The sequence below is a fragment of the Lethenteron reissneri genome, chromosome 10 (genome assembly GCF_015708825.2).
Source record: "Lethenteron reissneri isolate LAM-NWPU_2019-01 chromosome 10, ASM1570882v1, whole genome shotgun sequence".
In the NCBI taxonomy this organism is placed as follows: Eukaryota; Metazoa; Chordata; class Hyperoartia; order Petromyzontiformes; family Petromyzontidae; genus Lethenteron; species Lethenteron reissneri.
This window is the reverse complement of record NC_083788.1, coordinates 1,658,906-1,679,992: the sequence shown is the minus strand read 5'-3', so window position 1 is coordinate 1,679,992 and position 21,087 is coordinate 1,658,906. Positions and strand designations below refer to the sequence as shown.

General features: G+C 54.7%; 1 protein-coding gene across 1 annotated transcript in view; it reads right to left on the bottom strand.

The window, feature by feature from the left end:
- LOC133340799 (phosphatase and actin regulator 1-like) overlaps positions 1–20,847 on the bottom strand; it is a 98,955-nt gene extending 78,108 nt beyond the window's left edge. The window contains exons 1-4 of the mRNA XM_061549206.1: positions 20,586–20,847; positions 19,044–19,091; positions 10,081–10,172; positions 9,723–10,050 (exon numbers count right to left, since the gene is read on the bottom strand). Of these exons, the coding sequence (XP_061405190.1) occupies positions 9,723–10,050; positions 10,081–10,172; positions 19,044–19,091; positions 20,586–20,640 (523 nt within the window). The 5' untranslated portion in view covers positions 20,641–20,847. The remainder of the gene's footprint in view (positions 1–9,722; positions 10,051–10,080; positions 10,173–19,043; positions 19,092–20,585) is intronic.
- Positions 20,848–21,087: the final 240 nt, after the last annotated feature.

Here is a 21,087-nt window from a genome sequence, read left to right as displayed (position 1 = left end):
ACGCTGTCGCCTCGACAGACCTGGTTTTCACCTGAGGACGGCTGCTTGTGTTGTGGCCGAAACGTCGTGAGAATTGTTTTATTATGTTTTATTTTTATTATTTTATTACTTCCCTTCTACGTGACTTTACCGAAAGAACCAAGAAGATGAGTAAGGACTTGTTAGTGAGTAAGGAGTTGTTAGTAAGTAAGGAGTTGTCACTTGCTTTTTATTCGACGCGTGTGCGGCGATGGCGCAGCCATCGATCGAGGGTCGAATTCGAACCGCGTTGTGTGATCGGCATCGCGCTCGCTGGAGGTGAATGCCTTCAAAAAAGTCGTGGACTGTTGTACTGTATACGCAACTGCGCACAATTCTGTGAGTCACTTATAACTGCTTTGCCGTTCCTTATTGCCAATTATGGACTCAGACTATTGTCCTATCATCTCATCGAGTCCCTGGCACGTCATAATATGCTACACAGCGGCAGTGGGGGTCGCAAAATGCCGATATATTACACACTAGCTTTACTACCCGGCTTCGCTCGGCACTTGGATTCACCACGCCCGGCCGCCTTTGTCTCCCCAGTGGCGATGTTCACACACCACAGCAGTTACTCGTTTGAGGCTGAGTCGACCTAGGAGAGGCCCAGGACCGGTTCAAATAATCGTCACCGGTGGTGGCCGTGAGGGGGAATCGAACCACTACGCAGCGCGCGAACGACTACACTACAATGCGTTACGCTTCCACATGCTCCAGTCACATGACAGATGTGACGTCACAGCTCACTTGCTGTGCAAAAAATATATGCATTATTGAGCTCCCCCCCCCCCAAAAAAAATACCAAAGTATATATTTTTCTAATGTTTGCATGGTGTACAGTCTGGAAAGTACCCACATGGCAAATTTCAAGTTTGTTGCATGTCGAGAAGTACGCTAAAAAAATTTGAACAGACACACATAATCACAAATTTGCTTTTTATATATATAGAAGATAATATTGGTCGCGAAATCCTACGTGTTAAACTAAATAAAATATACCCATTGTAATTATTATGAATAGCACCCTCTCCTGGTCCAGGCTCCTGATTGGCTCACGAGTGACGTCATCACACTTACCTCGCAGCAGCAGGGGGAGGGGGGGGATGTCTCCACCACTCTGACTGTCGCCTGATGATGCTGGTTGTTGTTGTTGTAATTACGGGCGAAACGTCACGGGACTCGAATTGTAAATGTTGTAGAGGGTTTTCATCTCCAACATACAACCGGTATGATGACTACCAAGGAATTGGCCACGTTCTGTTTACGTGACAAACCTTGGCCGTGTCGGGTGGTGGCGGGTTTAACGACACATTTATATTTACGCGGTCTAAGCCCAAAAAAAAAAACTATTATGGAGAGCATCAGCGGTTTCCCCTCTAGAATCTGAACGTGCGACATGTCTGCCTCTGGGGTAAATAGCCACTTCTTAAATCATCTGAACGCTTTGTGTTTTCAGACGGAGCCCGAATTCACTCCTCACCATTGAAGGAGAACGAGCCACGATTTAAGACTTGTCTTGAATTGAGAGAGGAAACGGTGGAAATGGATTGCTAAGTAGAGCGGTACGAGGGAAGAAGCAGTGTGGTGAGTGGGTGGGCGAGTGGGTGGATGAGCAGGTGGGTGAGCGGGAGAGTGAATGAGCAAGTGAGTAAGCAGATGAGTGAGCGAGTGAGTGAATGAGTGAGTGAGCGGGTGGGCGAGTGGGTGGATGAGCGGGTGGGTGAGCAGGAGAGTGAATGAGCGAGTGAGTAAGCGGGTGGGTAAGTGAGCAGGTGGGTGAGCGGGTGGGTGAGTGAGTGGGTGAGCGGGTGGGTAAGTGAGTGGGTGGGTGAGCGGGTGGGTGAGCAGGTGGGTAAGTGAGTGGGTGAGCAGATGGGTGAGCGGGTGGGTAAGTGAGTGAGTGGGTGAGCGGGTGATGAGTGAGCGGGCGAGTGAGCGAGTGAGTGAGCGGGTGAGTGAGCGTGTGGGTAAGTGAGTGGATGAGTGAGCGGGTGAGTGAGCAGGTGAGTGAGCGGGTGGGTGAGTGAGTGGATGAGTGAGTGGGTGTGTTGCTATGGCCTGCAGTATTGTGTTTGAACCCAGCGTCTCATCTGTCCCCGTGTCTCTCCCCGTGTATGTCTCTCAGTGTGTGTCTCTCCACGTGCCTGTATTGCTATCACTACTGCTAGTATCATCATCATCGTGACCAACAGTTGCAGTTTGCCAGAACACGCGACACGAACGAGTGTCCGTCCGCAGCTCGCTAGCAGCCACCTCCACGTGACCCCCCCCCCCCACGTGAGACCCCCCCCCCCCCCCCACGTGGGACCCCCCCCCCCCCCGAGTCCGGGGCTACTCACGCGGGGGGGGCGTGGCCGCCACAGCGCTGCCCTGCACGGAGCAATGTGGGGGGCTGGGGGTGTGTGGAGGGCTGGGGGTGTGTGGGGGGCTGGGGGGGTGTGTGGGGGGCTGGGGGTGTTTGGGGGGTGTGGTAATTAATTGACGCGCCGGTGTCACTTTTGAGATGGTGGCGCAAAGACAAACACACGCGCGCTCAGCCCCCAGCCGCCGCTCCTGTCTCAACAACAGCCGCCGTCCGCGGCGCGTGACCCACATCACAAAGACAAAGATCCCCTGTGTAGCCCTACCGGAGTGTTGGGGCAAGTGCCGCGAGCGAGCAGCGCCTACGAAGGCCGGCACGGCACGCGAGGGGGTGGGTGGCCAGCACCACGCCCGTGCCGCCTTTGTCTCCCCGGTGGCGCGATGTTTGCGCACCGCCCCAGGTACTCATTTTAGACTGAGGCGACCTAGGGGAGGCCCATGACCGGTTCGGATAATCGTCACTGACACACACGCAAGCGAGCACACGCCGCAGACACAGGCAAGCGTGCTTGCTGGGAGCATCACTGGAAACATCTCCGTGAGATGGATGGAGGGGCGTTCTGGAGACATCTGATCATAATCGGCACAGTCGAGTTGTCCAGAGAGCAGGCGGCACTCGTTGAGAGAAGCCACGTTAAGTGGACGACAACTGTGGCTCATTAAGTTCATGGGGTGGCCATCTGGGAGGGCAAACGCAAAGTTAAAGGTGCGGCCCTGCAATTACTGTCGGAAGGGGCCTCTATTTAGGACCGAAGCAGCAGGAGGAGGATTTCTCCACGACTCTGCGGCTGTCCGACCGATGATGCTGCTGCTTGTTGTTGTAATTACTGGCGAAACGTCACGCTACTCGAATTGTAAATGTTGTGGTGGGTTCACTCTCCAACACGCAACCGGTGTGTGCTGAATTAGTAACGAATCGACACGTTTTGTTCACGTGACAAACCTTACTAATTGGCTGTGTCGGGTGGTGGCGGGTTTCACGACACATTTATATATTTACGCGATCTAACCCCCCCCCCCAAAAAGACCTCTAATATGGATCTCAACACAGCTGTTGTTTCCAGCAAAGGGTTAAACCTCTTCCTGTTTTTCAAAGTTTACCGAAATATGATTGGTCGCGAAAGCCCCCGATCGAGGGAGCTCCAGCAGCGAGCCCCACTCTGGAGAATATTTGGCCTACTCTTCCACACTGGCCTTGACACGCGAGCAGATGCACACGTGTTCTGATTACTGCTGGCTGGACACAGGCGTTTGGAGTGAGTTCTAGAAACCTGCTGTTATGGAGTGACTCATGCAGCCAGCGATGGCTGCGGGGTTTGGTCGTACATGTTTTGTATGTCGTTTGTTGTTGGATTTGAATCACAGTTCCTATGATCACTGTTGCATTGTTTTTGTGGCTTTATTTTGGTGATTTTGAGAACGGTTTGGTCTGGCCATGTTTGTTTGTTGTAGTACAGAGTTGGCCTGATAACTTTAATCTACATTGTCTTATGGTTGTTATTGTTTGACTTGCATCCCACTGGGATTTTTGCACACAGCGTTAAAATGCGGTGTTTTTTCTGGAAGACTTTGCTGTTTTTTCCAATATTTTTTTCTGTTGCGTGTAGTCACTTTAAGATGCTTCTTGTTCATGTTTTTGTTTGTTACGGTTGCCCCCGAGTCAAGAGCCGCATGGCTCACAGGGTTATACCTAATCAATGAACCTGAAAACTGAAAACCTGTGGAGAGACGAGAGCGAAGTGTGGGTGTCGGGGAGTGGTGGAGCAACGATTAGCGCCACGCTGCGCTACGAACCCGACGACCCGAGTTCGATTCCCGCTCACGGACAAAACCAGTGACGAGTTATCTGAACCAGTCCTGGGCCTCCCATAGGTTGACTCAGCCTCAAATGAGTACCTGGTGCGGTGTGTAAACATCATCACCGAGGAGACAAAGGCGGCCGGGCGTGTGCCGTGCCGACCTTCATAGGTTCTATTCGCTAACAGCACTTGCCCTAGCAGTCTGTTAAGGCTATACGGGGGATCTTTGTCTTTGTGTCGGAGGTGACTGCCTTCTCCCAGGGCACCCCGATGTGAACGAACCTGCCGATGACCCCCGGCTCGCCCGGAGTAGAGGACCGGCGACTCCACCCGGTGGGTCTCCACTGGCGGCCGCGCCACTGCACTCGAGGAATCATTCAAGTTGAGAGGCCTCAGCGGAGACCCAGCCAAGTCGAGAGTGATAGGTCTATAGTTATAGGTCTGTAGTTATAGGTCTGTAGTTATGGGTCTGTAGTTATAGGTTTGTAATTATAGGTCTGTAGTTATAGGTTTGTAGTTATAGGTCTGTAGTTATAGGTCTTCGTGGCGTGAAATGGTCACGAGCTTCGCTGCGAATGCCCACGGACAACGTTCTATTTATTATTTGAACACTGAGCTAAAGAGTTATTTTTCAGAAGCCACCCGACTATCACAAATGGTAGCTCAACTAAGTGGCTTATCACGTGGAAATTTACCGGCGGGCCCGGAGAAAAATTCACACGACCATGGAGAGAGAGACACGCAAACTAGAAATATACAGCAGGCGTCAGGGTCGGGATCGAACCCACGACTTCCTGTATACCAGCCGAGGTAGCCAACATCTCCCCACAGCAATAACTGCACCTTCCTGGAATATTCCTGTTCCACCTGGCAATACCCATCAGTTCTGGCCCAATCTGAATAGCCTCAGATTCATCCGCTCCGTTTGTGTGACCCACTTTGCGCGGCCCCGCAGGAGGAGGGCACGTGACGCCGACTCATAAATCCCTGAGTAGGGAGCGCGACGCCGATTGGTGACACTCGTCGGATTGCTGCTGGAGACGTGGGAAGCGATGTCGCACTCCGCCGATGGGACTCGGGACAAAATAGAGGGCTTCTGGGGCTTTTGCGTAGGAGGGTTTCAGGTACCGTAGAGTCAAAGTGATGCCCTTGCTGGCATTGGTGGTGCTCAGCTGTGTACAGCTCTGCAGAGGCAGTGGTGGAAATTCCACATTCTTATGGCGAGGACAAGAGTATATTCAAAGGGCAACCATCGTTGATTTCCCCACAGAGTGGTACTCGTTTTATCAACCCCGGAGGGATGATGGGCTGAGTTAATTCCCCCCCCCCCCCCCCAACTAGGAAGTTTAACTCGTGACCTAAAAACTAAACTATATTTTACCAGGTAAGACCCACTGAGTTGTGTAGCTCTTTTTTCAGAAGGACCTGGCCATAAATGATAGCTCAACGAAGTGGCTCATCATCGTCATCATCGTGTGATGTTGATTCTAAATGTGGAGGGAAACCCCGGAAGACGCGGAGAAAAATCCACGCGACCACGGGGAGAGAGAGAGAGACACCGCAAACTCCAAATATACAGCAGCAGGCGTCAGGGCCGGGATCGAACCCACGACCTCCTGTAGACCAGACGAGGTCGTGAACATCTCCTAGCCATCTCGGTGCCCTTCATATTGCCAGCTGCTCGCTCTGGCGCTGGGACCACGTGGGGCCGGCTGGCGAGTGTGGCTCGGTCAAGCGTGTCGAATTATTTTGGATAATTGTTTTTGTTTTCAAATCGAGCGGGACGGCGTTTCTCAGTGTTCACTCAACCGGATCAGCGAAAATAAATCCATCTTGCCAAAATCGTGTGCTCAGATAGGCATGTAGGAAGTCCACCTTCTCTGCACAATTAAACAATGCCTATCAAATTCCTTTTCCACTGGCACATCCGAGCCGTGCTAGTACCAGACCATCACGGTACGGGTGGTTTTCCTGCTGGCGATTTGTTATGCCTGAACCAAACCGTGCTAAGTTGGCCTCACAAGGCGCCTGAATCTTGCTCGGGGCCAAGCAGGGCCAGGCGCGGGGCTACGGACGCGCTCAATGCTCGCGCTGGCGGTGGGCAACGCAACACAACGCAGCCACGCAGCCTCAACGCCGTCGTCTCTGCGCGTCTTCACGCGGATAATTGCGTGCGATTTCAGTGATTAAAAAAAATACCTGAGGCCTCTTGAACCGAACTGGGCTCCTTATTGCAACGGAGTAATTTTCAGGCCTGGCCAATACCAATGGCCTCGTATTGTTTTGTTTAGCTATGGGCGGAAACAGGATAAGCCGGAAAGAAACCCATACAGAATAAGGGGAGAAAATACAAACTCCACCCAAGAGATATGGCTGCGTCGGGAACCGAACCAAGGCCCTTGTCGCCTGTGTACGGCGCGATTCTCACCACCGCGTCACCATCCTGCCACTCCAATTATCACCGGGACTCAATTTCCCAAACCTCGGTGTGAGCTGCAGACATCCCCCGCCCCCTCTCTCATCCGGATGCGCATCTCACAATGTTTCACTCCAGACAACTCGCGTGGCTATCCGTGGGAGATGCACGGTGGGCGAACGAGCGGCGGCGGTGGGTGTGGAGAAGAGAGATGGAGTTGGGAGTTGGGTGTGGAGGCAGAATAGCAAACGACGCGAAATTGGCACGAGTCGCGTGAGACCCACATCGAGAATTTTCAAAACGTCCCCAGTATCAGAGGGCGGTGGAATGGGATGTGAACAACGCCAACGATTAGCGCGCTTGGCTCCACACGCTGCGACAGAAGTTCAACATCCATACATGGAACTTACACACGTGCAACATACACGCGTACGTACGTGCGCACGACACGGCCAATGGTTTCTCTACGATACGCGCAGGAAACATTCAGTTAAGGGTGGGGAATTAGCAAATTGTCAGTGGGGATGATCAGGGATCAGGCGAGCTCGTCTGGTGTTGCAGGAGGTCCGTTGGTTCGATCCCGACCCTGACGCCTGCTGTATATTTCCCGTTTGCGTGTCTCTCTCGCTCTCTCCCCGAAGCGGTTGCGTGGATTTTTCTCCGGGCCCTCCGGGTTTTTCTTGCCCCTCCCACAATTAGAATCCACGTTACACGCTCAGAGCAGTGTTCTTCACTCATTTTCAGAGAGAGGCGGGGAGGGGGGGGGGATGGCACCACATTCGCCAGCAAGACATAATCCGTGTGAGGGCTGCTGCACTCATTTGAAACACCATTGGGGTTTGTGACATCGCGGGTACGGTGGCGAATCAGGGGGTACGACTGCCCCGGGCCCCGCGGTTTGGGGGTCCACGCGCTTCGACGACCCTGTGTGAGATGTAATACTTCCGCTTTAGTTTGAAGATCTGCGTACCCCCCCCCCCCCGACCGCCTCGCGTTGCTAGATCGTACAGCCTCGGCTTCTCTTTCTTCCCCGCGGACGAAAGAACCCGTTGACAATCACGTCGCAACTTAAGTCCGCGTGAAAACAACAACAACAAACAAAACTCACCACCGACTTTAGCGATGGTGTTCTCCCCATCGTCCCGCCACAGCACGGGAGCGAACCTGGGTTCCCGAGCCTGGACGGCGCTCTGCTGGAAGGACGCCCCCCACCTTTGCACAGAACACGTGTCGCTGGAGGCGGCTATGATCGTTGTTGTACCGTACTTCGATACACCCCCACCCCCCGCGCGCCCCCTCCCTCCCCCACGGCGTCTACGCGCACAGCCACCTTTCACCGGCCCGCACGCACCAGCGTGGTGAAGTATGGTCAAATAACCACCACGACGTCTACACGCACAGCCGCACGCACCAGCGTGGTGAAGTATGGTCAAATAACCACCACGACGTCTACGCGCACAGCCGCACGCACCAGCGTGGTGAAGTATGGTCAAATAACCACCACGACGTCTACGCGCACAGCCGCACGCACCAGCGTGGTGAAGTATGGTCAAATAACCACCACGGCCAACGTGGGCAGGCTCTCATCCAGCAGTGGATTTGCGACCCAGCACACCCGTGACGGGCGGCAGAGAGGGAGGACGTGTTCCTCTCCACGAGTTTCAAGAGGGGGGGGGGGGAACTGGGTTCGATTCCAGACTCGGGTGCATTTCTACCTGGAGCTTTATTACGAAGCTGAAACTCAATTTGTGTTTTATGTTGTACCAGGTAAGCCCCCTTCCCCGACTGAGCTGCGTAGCTGTTTCTCAAAAGCGAATGACAGCTCAACGAAGTGTCTGCTCGAGCTGAACGTGGAGGAGGAAAATCGACGAGAGAGAGAGCGAGAGCGCGACATCGTAAACTCCAAATATACAGCAGCTATCGTCGGGGTCGAGATCAAACCCCCGATCTCCTGCATATCTGGCGAGATAGTTGACACCTGGGCAGTTAGTTCTCTCCCCCTGTGTGCATCGGTTTCCTCTCATCGTTACCCCCCCCCCCCCACACACGCGCACAGAGAATTGTTAACCGCTCGAGGTTCGTACTGGAGCGCACCCCCCGACACAGCGACCCACGTCAGGGCATGTGGGGCACGGCATCGGGCAGCGCGGCTGGCATGGGCCCTCGAATGAAATCGTGAAATGACACCGCCCCCACCCCATGATGCATCCCGTTATTCGCAATAACCCGCACTCACGTTAACAACAGCAAGAACAGCAACATCGCAGTGTGCATGCGTTCAGCACACGAGCACCCCCATTGAGAATCCTACACGGTACTACGAACAACACACGCGAGAATACACACACGGGTATACACACACACACGGGTATACACACACACACAGGTATACACACACACATGTATACACACACACAGGTATACACACAGGAGGATCCGCACAGACACGCACACGGACACATACATATAGACACACACACAGGTCTGCAAACACACAAGAGGATGCACACACACAGGTCTACACACGCACAGGTCTGCACACACACAGGAGGATGCACACACACAGGTCTACACACACAGGTCTGCACACACACGCGGATTCACACACACGCGGATTCACACACACAGGAGGATCCGCACAGACACGCACACGGACGCATACATACACACACACAGGTCTACACACACAGGAGGATGCACACACACGGGTCTACACACACACGCGGGTCTACACACACACACACACAGGTCTGCACACGCACGCGGTGGCACACAGACAGACACGAGCTAGCGGCGCTCCCATCATCACCATCACCGCCATCACCGCCCGCGCTGCACGGAGCGCACGGAGAGGCGGGGCTGTCAGACAGCAGCAGCAGCAGCACAGAGCTGACAGGGAGGGCAGCTGAACACCGCGGACAGCACAGCAAGCAGGACAGCCCAGCAAGCAGGACAGCGCAGGAAGCAGGACAGCGCAGCAAGCAGGACAGCCCAGCAAGCAGGACAGCCCAGCAAGCAGCACAGCGCAGCAAGCAGGACAGCAAGCAGGACATCACAGCAAGCAGCACAGCAAGCAGGACAGCACAGCAAGCAGGACAGCAGCAGCAGCGTCGTCGTCGTGTTACCGGCGGTCTGCGCGTCCAGCTTGAGCGCGGAGCGGAGCTCGGCCAGGCTCGGCGTGTCGCTGCGCGCTCGCGTCCTGCTCCAGCCCCTGCTGCTGCTCCTGCTGCTGCTGCTCCTGCTGCTGCTGGTGGTGATGGTGGTGGTGATGGTGGTGGGGCTGATGGTGGTGGTGATGGTGCTGGGGCTCTCCTCTTCACGGTCGCTCTCCACACGCGGCTTGGGCGCCGCCTGCTGGCGCTGCGGGATCGCCTCCTCCTCGTCCGCGTCACGGCTCGACGCGCGGTGCCGATCGTGGCTGGACCACTCCTCCCCCTCCTCCTCCACCTCCTCCTCCCCCTCCACCACCTCCTCCTCCTCCACCTCCTCCTCCTCGTCGTCGTCGCCTGCGTATCGTCGCGAGTCGCGCTTGGACCCCGCGGTCGCCATCAGCGCCACGTGGCTGGGTCTGCGCGCTGCGTGGGGCGACACGCGGTGAGACACCAGGTAGTCAGGTGACTTAGTGACGTCACGGGGTGAGACACCAGGTAGTCAGGTGACTTAGTGACTCACGGGGTGAGACACCAGGTGGTCAGGTGACTTAGTGACACACTGGGTGAGACACCAGGTAGTCAGCTGACTTAGTGACACACGGGGTGAGACACCAGGTAGTCAGGTGACTTAGTGACACACGGGGTGAGACACCAGGTGGTCAGGTGACTTAGTGACTCACGGGGTGAGACACCAGGTAGTCTGCTGACTTAGTGACACACGGGGTGAGACACCAGGTAGTCAGGTGACTTAGTGACACACGGGGTGAGACACCAGGTGGTCAGCTGACTTAGTGACACACGGGGTGAGACACCAGGTAGTCAGGTGACTTAGTAACATCACGAGGTGAGACACCAGGTAGTCAGGTGACTTAGTGACGTCACGGGGTGAGACACCAGGTAGTCAGCTGACTTAGTGACTCACGGGGTGAGACACCAGGTAGTCAGGTGACTTAGTGACACACGGGGTGAGACACCAGGTGGTCAGGTGACTTAGTGACTCACGGGGTGAGACACCAGGTAGTCAGCTGACTTAGTGACACACGGGGTGAGACACCAGGTAGTCAGGTGACTTAGTGACACACGGGGTGAGACACCAGGTGGTCAGCTGACTTAGTGACACACGGGGTGAGACACCAGGTAGTCAGGTGACTTAGTAACATCACGAGGTGAGACACCAGGTAGTCAGCTGACTTAGTGACTCACGGGGTGAGACACCAGGTAGTCAGGTGACTTAGTGACTCACGAGGTGAGACACCAGGTAGTCAGGTGACTTAGTGACGTCACGGGGTGAGACACCAGGTAGTCAGCTGACTTAGTGACTCACGGGGTGAGACACCAGGTAGTCAGGTGACTTAGTGACACACGGGGTGAGACACCAGGTGGTCAGGTGACTTAGTGACTCACGGGGTGAGACACCAGGTAGTCAGCTGACTTAGTGACACACGGGGTGAGACACCAGGTAGTCAGGTGACTTAGTGACACACGGGGTGAGACACCAGGTGGTCAGCTGACTTAGTGACACACGGGGTGAGACACCAGGTAGTCAGGTGACTTAGTAACATCACGAGGTGAGACACCAGGTAGTCAGGTGACTTAGTGACGTCACGGGGTGAGACACCAGGTAGTCAGCTGACTTAGTGACTCACGGGGTGAGACACCAGGTAGTCAGCTGACTTAGTGACTCACGGGGTGAGACACCAGGTAGTCAGGTGACTTAGTGACATACGGGGTGAGACACCAGGTAGTCAGGTGACTTAGTAACATCACGAGGTGAGACACCAGGTAGTCAGGTGACTTAGTGACGTCACGGGGTGAGACACCAGGTAGTCAGCTGACTTAGTGACTCACGGGGTGAGACACCAGGTAGTCAGGTGACTTAGTGACACACGGGGAGATACACCAGGTGGTCAGGTGACTTAGTGACTCACGGGGTGAGACACCAGGTAGTCAGCTGACTTAGTGACACACGGGGTGAGACACCAGGTAGTCAGGTGACTTAGTGACACACGGGGTGAGACACCAGGTGGTCAGCTGACTTAGTGACACACGGGGTGAGACACCAGGTAGTCAGGTGACTTAGTAACATCACGAGGTGAGACACCAGGTAGTCAGCTGACTTAGTGACTCACGGGGTGAGACACCAGGTAGTCAGGTGACTTAGTGACTCACGAGGTGAGACACCAGGTAGTCAGGTGACTTAGTGACGTCACGGGGTGAGACACCAGGTAGTCAGCTGACTTAGTGACTCACGGGGTGAGACACCAGGTAGTCAGGTGACTTAGTGACACACGGGGTGAGACACCAGGTGGTCAGGTGACTTAGTGACTCACGGGGTGAGACACCAGGTAGTCAGCTGACTTAGTGACACACGGGGTGAGACACCAGGTAGTCAGGTGACTTAGTGACACACGGGGTGAGACACCAGGTGGTCAGCTGACTTAGTGACACACGGGGTGAGACACCAGGTAGTCAGGTGACTTAGTAACATCACGAGGTGAGACACCAGGTAGTCAGGTGACTTAGTGACGTCACGGGGTGAGACACCAGGTAGTCAGCTGACTTAGTGACTCACGGGGTGAGACACCAGGTAGTCAGCTGACTTAGTGACTCACGGGGTGAGACACCAGGTAGTCAGGTGACTTAGTGACATACGGGGTGAGACACCAGGTAGTCAGCTGACTTAGTGACACACGGGGTGAGACACCAGGTAGTCAGGCGACTTAGTAACATCACGAGGTGAGACACCAGGTAGTCAGGTGACTTAGTGACATCACGAGGTGAGACACCAGGTAGTCAGCTGACTTAGTGACTCACGGGGTGAGACACCAGGTGGTCAGGTGACTTAATGACACACGGGGTGAGACACCAGGTGGTCAGGTGACTTAGTGACACACTGGGTGAGACACCAGGTAGTCAGCTGACTTAGTGACACACGGGGTGAGACACCAGGTAGTCAGGTGACTTAATGACACACGGGGTGAGACACCAGGTGGTCAGGTGACTTAGTGACTCACGGGGTGAGACACCAGGTAGTCAGCTGACTTAGTGACACACGGGGTGAGACACCAGGTAGTCAGGTGACTTAATGACACACGGGGTGAGACACTAGGTGGTCAGGTGACTTAGTGACACACGGGGTGAGACACCAGGTAGTCAGGTGACTTAATGACACACGGGGTGAGACACCAGGTAGTCAGGTGACTTAATGACACACGGGGTGAGACACCAGGTAGTCAGCTGACTTAGTGACTCACGGGGTGAGACACCAGGTAGTCAGCTGACTTAGTGACTCACGGGGTGAGACACCAGGTAGTCAGGTTACTTAGTGACATCACGAGGTGAGACACCAGATAGTCAGCTGACTCAGTCACTCACGGGGTGAGACACCAGGTAGTCAGGTGACTTAGTGACTCACGGGGTGAGACACCAGGTAGTCAGATGACTCAGTGACTCACGGGGTGAGACACCAGGTAGTCAGGTGACTTAGTGACACACGGGGTGAGACACCAGGTAGTCAGGTGACTTAGTGACTCACGGGGTGAGACACCAGGTAGTCAGCTGACTTAGTGACATCACGAGGTGAGACACCAGGTAGTCAGCTGACTTGGTGACGTCACGGGGTGAGACACCAGGTAGTCAGCTGACTTAGTGACTCACGGGTTGAGACACCAGGTAGTCAGCTGACTTAGTGACTCACGGGATGAGACACCAGGTAGTCAGGTGACTTAGTGACTCACGGGGTGAGACACCAGGTAGTCAGCTGACTTAATGACACACGGGGTGAGACACCAGGTGGTCAGGTGACTTAGTGACTCACGGGGTGAGACACCAGGTAGTCAGCTGACTTAGTGACACACGGGGTGAGACACCAGGTAGTCAGGTGACTTAATGACACACGGGTGAGACACCAGGTGGTCAGGTGACTTAGTGACACACGGGGTGAGACACCAGGTAGTCAGGTGACTTAATGACACACGGGGTGAGACACCAGGTAGTCAGGTGACTTAATGACACACGGGGTGAGACACCAGGTAGTCAGCTGACTTAGTGACTCACGGGGTGAGACACCAGGTGGTCAGCTGACTTAGTGACTCACGGGGTGAGACACCAGGTAGTCAGGTTACTTAGTGACATCACGAGGTGAGACACCAGGTAGTCAGCTGACTCAGTCACTCACGGGGTGAGACACCAGGTAGTCAGGTGACTTAGTGACTCACGGGGTGAGACACCAGGTAGTCAGGTGACTTAGTGACTCACGGGGTGAGACACCAGGTAGTCAGGTGACTTAGTGACTCACGGGGTGAGACACCAGGTAGTCAGGTGACTTAGTGACTCACGGGGTGAGACACCAGGTAGTCAGGTGACTTAGTGACACACGGGGTGAGACACTAGGTAGTCAGGTGACTTAGTGACTCACGGGGTGAGACACCAGGTAGTCAGCTGACTTAGTGACATCACGAGGTGAGACACCAGGTAGTCAGCTGACTTAGTGACGTCACGGGGTGAGACACCAGGTAGTCAGCTGACTTAGTGACTCACGGGTTGAGACACCAGGTAGTCAGGTGACTTAATGACACACGGGGTGAGACACCAGGTGGTCAGGTGACTTAGTGACACACGGGGTGAGACACCAGGTAGTCAGGTGACTTAATGACACACGGGGTGAGACACCAGGTAGTCAGGTGACTTAATGACACACGGGGTGAGACACCAGGTAGTCAGCTGACTTAGTGACTCACGGGGTGAGACACCAGGTAGTCAGCTGACTTAGTGACTCACGGGGTGAGACACCAGGTAGTCAGGTTACTTAGTGACATCACGAGGTGAGACACCAGGTAGTCAGCTGACTCAGTCACTCACGGGGTGAGACACCAGGTAGTCAGGTGACTTAGTGACTCACGGGGTGAGACACCAGGTAGTCAGGTGACTTAGTGACTCACGGGTGAGACACCAGGTAGTCAGGTGACTTAGTGACTCACTGGGTGAGACACCAGGTAGTCAGGTGACTTAGTGACTCACGGGGTGAGACACCAGGTAGTCAGGTGACTTAGTGACACACGGGGTGAGACACCAGGTAGTCAGGTGACTTAGTGACTCACGGGGTGAGACACCAGGTAGTCAGCTGACTTAGTGACGTCACGGGGTGAGACAACAGGTAGTCAGCTGACTTAGTGACTCACGGGTTGAGACACCAGGTAGTCAGGTGACTTAGTGACTCACGGGGTGAGACACCAGGTAGTCAGCTGACTTAGTGACTCACGGGATGAGGACACCAGGTAGTCAGGTGACTTAGTGACTCACGGGGTGAGACACCAGGTAGTCAGCTGACTTAGTGACTCACGGGATGAGACACCAGGTAGTCAGGTGACTAGTGACTCACGGGGTGAGACACCAGGTAGTCAGCTGACTTAGTGACTCACGGGGTGAGACACCAGGTAGTCAGCTGACTTAGTGACTCACGGGGTGAGACACCAGGTAGTCAGGTGACTTAGTGACTCACGGGGTGAGACACCAGGTAGTCAGCTGACTTAGTGACTCACGGGGTGAGACACCAGGTAGTCAGGTGACTTAGTGACTCACGGGGTGAGACACCAGGTAGTCAGCTGACTTAGTGACTCACGGGGTGAGACACCAGGTAGTCAGGTTACTTAGTGACATCACGAGGTGAGACACCAGGTAGTCAGGTGACTTAATGACACACGGGGTGAGACACCAGGTAGTCAGGTGACTTAATGACACACGGGGTGAGACACCAGGTAGTCAGCTGACTTAGTGACTCCGGGGTGAGACACCAGGTAGTCAGCTGACTTAGTGACTCACGGGGTGAGACACCAGGTAGTCAGGTTACTAGTGACATCACGAGGTGAGACACCAGGTAGTCAGCTGGACTCAGTCACTCACGGGGTGAGACACCAGGTAGTCAGATGACTTAGTGACTCACGGGGTGAGACACCAGGTAGTCAGGTGACTTAATGACACACGGGGTGAGACACCAGGTAGTCAGGTGACTTAGTGACTCACGGGGTGAGACACCAGGTAGTCAGATGACTCAGTGACTCACGGGGTGAGACACCAGGTAGTCAGGTGACTTAGTGACACACGGGGTGAGACACCAGGTAGTCAGGTGACTTAGTGACTCATGGGGTGAGACACCAGGTAGTCAGCTGACTTAGTGACATCACGAGGTGAGACACCAGGTAGTCAGCTGACTTGGTGACGTCACGGGGTGAGACACCAGGTAGTCAGCTGACTTAGTGACTCACGGGTTGAGACACCAGGTAGTCAGCTGACTTAGTGACTCACGGGATGAGACACCAGGTAGTCAGGTGACTTAGTGACTCACGGGGTGAGACACCAGGTAGTCAGCTGACTTAATGACACACGGGGTGAGACACCAGGTGGTCAGGTGACTTAGTGACTCACGGGGTGAGACACCAGGTAGTCAGCTGACTTAGTGACACACGGGGTGAGACACCAGGTAGTCAGGTGACTTAATGACACACGGGGTGAGACACCAGGTGGTCAGGTGACTTAGTGACACATGGGGTGACCACCAGGTAGTCAGGTGACTTAATGACACACGGGGTGAGACACCAGGTAGGCAGGTGACTTAATGACACACGGGGTGAGACACCAGGTAGTCAGCTGACTTAGTGACTCACGGGGTGAGACACCAGGTAGTCAGCTGACTTAGTGACTCACGGGGTGAGACACCAGGTAGTCAGGTTACTTAGTGACATCACGAGGTGAGACACCAGGTAGTCAGCTGACTCAGTCACTCACGGGGTGAGACACCAGGTAGTCAGGTGACTTAGTGACTCACGGGGTGAGACACCAGGTAGTCAGGTGACTTAGTGACTCACGGGGTGAGACACCAGGTAGTCAGGTGACTTAGTGACTCACGGGGTGAGACACCAGGTAGTCAGGTGACTTAGTGACTCACGGGGTGAGACACCAGGTAGTCAGGTGACTTAGTGACACACGGGGTGAGACACTAGGTAGTCAGGTGACTTAGTGACTCACGGGGTGAGACACCAGGTAGTCAGCTGACTTAGTGACATCACGAGGTGAGACACCAGGTAGTCAGCTGACTTAGTGACGTCACGGGGTGAGACACCAGGTAGTCAGCTGACTTAGTGACTCACGGGTTGAGACACCAGGTAGTCAGGTGACTTAATGACACACGGGGTGAGACACCAGGTGGTCAGGTGACTTAGTGACACACGGGGTGAGACACCAGGTAGTCAGGTGACTTAATGACACACGGGGTGAGACACCAGGTAGTCAGGTGACTTAATGACACACGGGGTGAGACACCAGGTAGTCAGCTGACTTAGTGACTCACGGGGTGAGACACCAGGTAGTCAGCTGACTTAGTGACTCACGGGGTGAGACACCAGGTAGTCAGGTTACTTAGTGACATCACGAGGTGAGACACCAGGTAGTCAGCTGACTCAGTCACTCACGGGGTGAGACACCAGGTAGTCAGGTGACTTAGTGACTCACGGGGTGAGACACCAGGTAGTCAGGTGACTTAGTGACTCACGGGGTGAGACACCAGGTAGTCAGGTGACTTAGTGACTCACTGGGTGAGACACCAGGTAGTCAGGTGACTTAGTGACTCACGGGGTGAGACACCAGGTAGTCAGGTGACTTAGTGACACACGGGGTGAGACACCAGGTAGTCAGGTGACTTAGTGACTCACGGGGTGAGACACCAGGTAGTCAGCTGACTTAGTGACGTCACGGGGTGAGACACCAGGTAGTCAGCTGACTTAGTGACTCACGGGTTGAGACACCAGGTAGTCAGGTGACTTAGTGACTCACGGGGTGAGACACCAGGTAGTCAGCTGACTTAGTGACTCACGGGATGAGACACCAGGTAGTCAGGTGACTTAGTGACTCACGGGGTGAGACACCAGGTAGTCAGCTGACTTAGTGACTCACGGGATGAGACACCAGGTAGTCAGGTGACTTAGTGACTCACGGGGTGAGACACCAGGTAGTCAGCTGACTTAGTGACTCACGGGGTGAGACACCAGGTAGTCAGCTGACTTAGTGACTCACGGGGTGAGACACCAGGTAGTCAGGTGACTTAGTGACTCACGGGGTGAGACACCAGGTAGTCAGCTGACTTAGTGACTCACGGGGTGAGACACCAGGTAGTCAGGTGACTTAGTGACTCACGGGGTGAGACACCAGGTAGTCAGCTGACTTAGTGACTCACGGGGTGAGACACCAGGTGGTCAGGTGACTTAGTGACTCACGGGGTGAGACACCAGGTAGTCAACTGACTGGTGTAGTCCCTGAAATGTCCGCGCTGTGAGTGTAAAAATGCTGTCATCAAGCGCAGCGTTTTGCCCAACATTCTTGGCTGAATGCCTTCCTACGCCGTGCCGGTCGTGGGTGTTGTTTGACCATACTTCACCACGCCAGTCAGTGCGGGTTGGTTAATGTCGGTGGAGTAGGGGGAGGGTAGTCAGAACCGGTTCATTCCTCGCTCGCCTCTCGTCTTAGCCGTGGCCTCGAATCGCACTCAAGGTTTTTCCTCGATCCTAGCGCACTGCGCTAACCATTGCACCACCGCTCCTCACAAAGCGCGAGTCACGGATGCACATCGAGTGGCGTGGCAGCAGCGATGTTGCTGCTGCTGCTGTATGTGTGTGTGTTACCCAGATGAGTGATTCGCAGGTGATATTTTCAGCACTTGCGATGCCGTTTTGCCCAATGACAGCGTTAAGATTTCATTTGTTGAGGCGAGAACGCGGAGGTCAACCCAAGCGCACACCAAGCGGGAGAGTGTGCAAACTGAGAGGCGATCGAGTCGGGAATCTCACCCAGGCGCTTCGAGCTGCGAGGCGCGAGTGCCACCGCTGCGACCGACGGCACGAGAGCGGCGATGGAATGGCAGCCCAAGGAGGGGGGGACGCGTCCAGCGGGAGGAGCACCGCGGGGGATGTAGTGACGATGTGGGCTCAGTGTGGTGATGGTTCAGTGTTGTATTTGTGTGTTGGGTGATCTGTTTACCTCTCTTGTACTTTGCACCCCTATCGCGTGCCTGTTGTTGTTGTAACCTGCTTACCCCGTGCCCCTACTGGACATCTGTAAACAAAGCGCTGATCTCCCCCAGTCATAAGTAAATCCGAATCTGCGCACAGCCAGCGAGGGAGATGGTTGGCGGCGGCTCTGGGCCGTGAGCGACGGACGGCGAGGAGCAGTCACCCGGCTTTCACCCAGCAGTGGATGGACCACGGCCGACGGTTGTGGTGTCGCGTTAAGCGGGCGCAAGCTCACCTTGCAGGCGCAGTCCGAAGCGCTGGAGGAATTCGTCCGTCGTGTCTGCTGCAAGGGAGATGAGAGGGGGGGGACATGTTTGCCGGCAGCATGTGGACACCGTGAGACGGCACCTCGCGCGCCACGTGTCGGGCAGACGCCGTCGCCGATCTCCGAAGCTAAGCGGCCTCGAGTCTGGATGGTGCTCGGCTGGGCGAGCAGCTTGAGTAAGAGCAGCCGTCGTCAGGCTCCGGGGGCGGACGTGGCGAGCAGCACAAGCGGCTGAGCTCCTCCATAAAATAAAATAGAAACATCACCTGCGTCTACGCTGCCCGCCTCCAGCAAATCTCGAGGACCGGCGTGGTGAAGTATGGCTGAATATCCCATCCAGCAGTGGATTGACAAGAGCTGTGACGTCGCAACTTGGAGCGATGCCAATCTCCGTCTGGCCGTGAGTGGACATTCCACAACTCTTCTTGGTTCTTTCGGTAAAGTCACGTAGAAGGGAAATAATAAAATAATAAAAATAAAACACAATAAAATACAATTCTCACGACGTTTCGGCCACAACGCAAGCAGCCGTCCTCAGGTGAAGAACAGGTCTGTCGGAAAGACAGCGTCTGAATGAAAGAACCAAGAAGATGAATCCCTGCAGTCACGAAAACTTTAAATAAAAAAATCCACAACTCCTTTGACGGTGTCCGATCTCCCTGACAATGTGATCTCCCTGACAATGTGCGATCTCCCTGACAATGTGATCTCCCTGACAATGCGATCTCCCTGACAATGTGATCTCCCTGACAATGTGATCTCCCTGACAATGCGATCTCCCTGACAATGTGATCTCCCTGACAATGCGATCTCCCTGACAATGTGATCTCCCTGACAATGTGATCTCCCTGACAATGTGATCTCCCTGACAATGTGATCTCCCTGACAATGTGATCTCCCTGACAATGCGATCTCCCTGACAATGTGATCTCCCTGACAATGCGATCTCCCTGACAATGTGATCTCCCTGACAATGCGATCTCCCTGACAATGTGATCTCCCTGACAATGTGATCTCCCTGACAATGTGATCTCCCTGACAATGTGATCTCCCTGACAATGTGATCTCCCTGACAATGTGATCTCCCTGACAATGCGATCTCCCTGACAATGTGATCTCCCTGACAATGTGATCTCCCTGACAATGCGATCTCCCTGACAATGTGATCTCCCTGACAATGCGATCTCCCTGACAATGCGATCTCCCTGACAATGCGATCTCCCTGACAATGTGATCTCCCTGACAATGTGATCTCCCTGACAATGTGATCTCCCTGACAATGTGATCTCCCTGACAATGTGATCTCCCTGACAATGTGATCTCCCTGACAATGTGCGCACGGAGCGTGACGCAGAGCGCAGCGCGCGCCGACCGTGCCCTGCCATGTGCCCAGCCTGATACATTCAGACGCGGCGGGCAAGCGATTCCTTGCAAGCGAGAGGTGCGGGCGGCGTGATGTCGCCGCTCGCCGGAGTGCCGGGGGAGGATCGTTTAGCGTCACGGCGCCAGTACCTGCAGCGCGAGTCGTCTCGACGTCGTCAGGTTCAGGGCGATTCCTCGGCTCCATCTCCACGGTGCCTTTCGCTGACGCTCAGTTCCTCAATGCGATGGTGATCATGCAACGATGGTGATCATGATGCAGTGATGATGATGACGATGCAGCGATGATGATGATGATGATCATGCAGCGATGATGATAATGATCATGCAGCGGTGATGATGAAGCGATGATGAAAATGATGATCATGCAGCAATAATGATGATGTAGCGATGATGATGATTGTTGTTATCTCAACAAGAAATACAGGGCGCGTGGTTGCCGCTCGCTGCTCGAGACGCTGCCGGCACGAGCGACTGATGCTGCCGATGGTGAACTCGGAGTCGCTTTGAATGCGGTGACTCAGAGGCACCGGGGGGGGGGGGCAGACACGGGGGGCGCGCGGAGACGTCTATAAACGAAGGAACTTTGACGGCGACCTGCCATATTCCCCAGGGCAGTGTGGCACACACACGC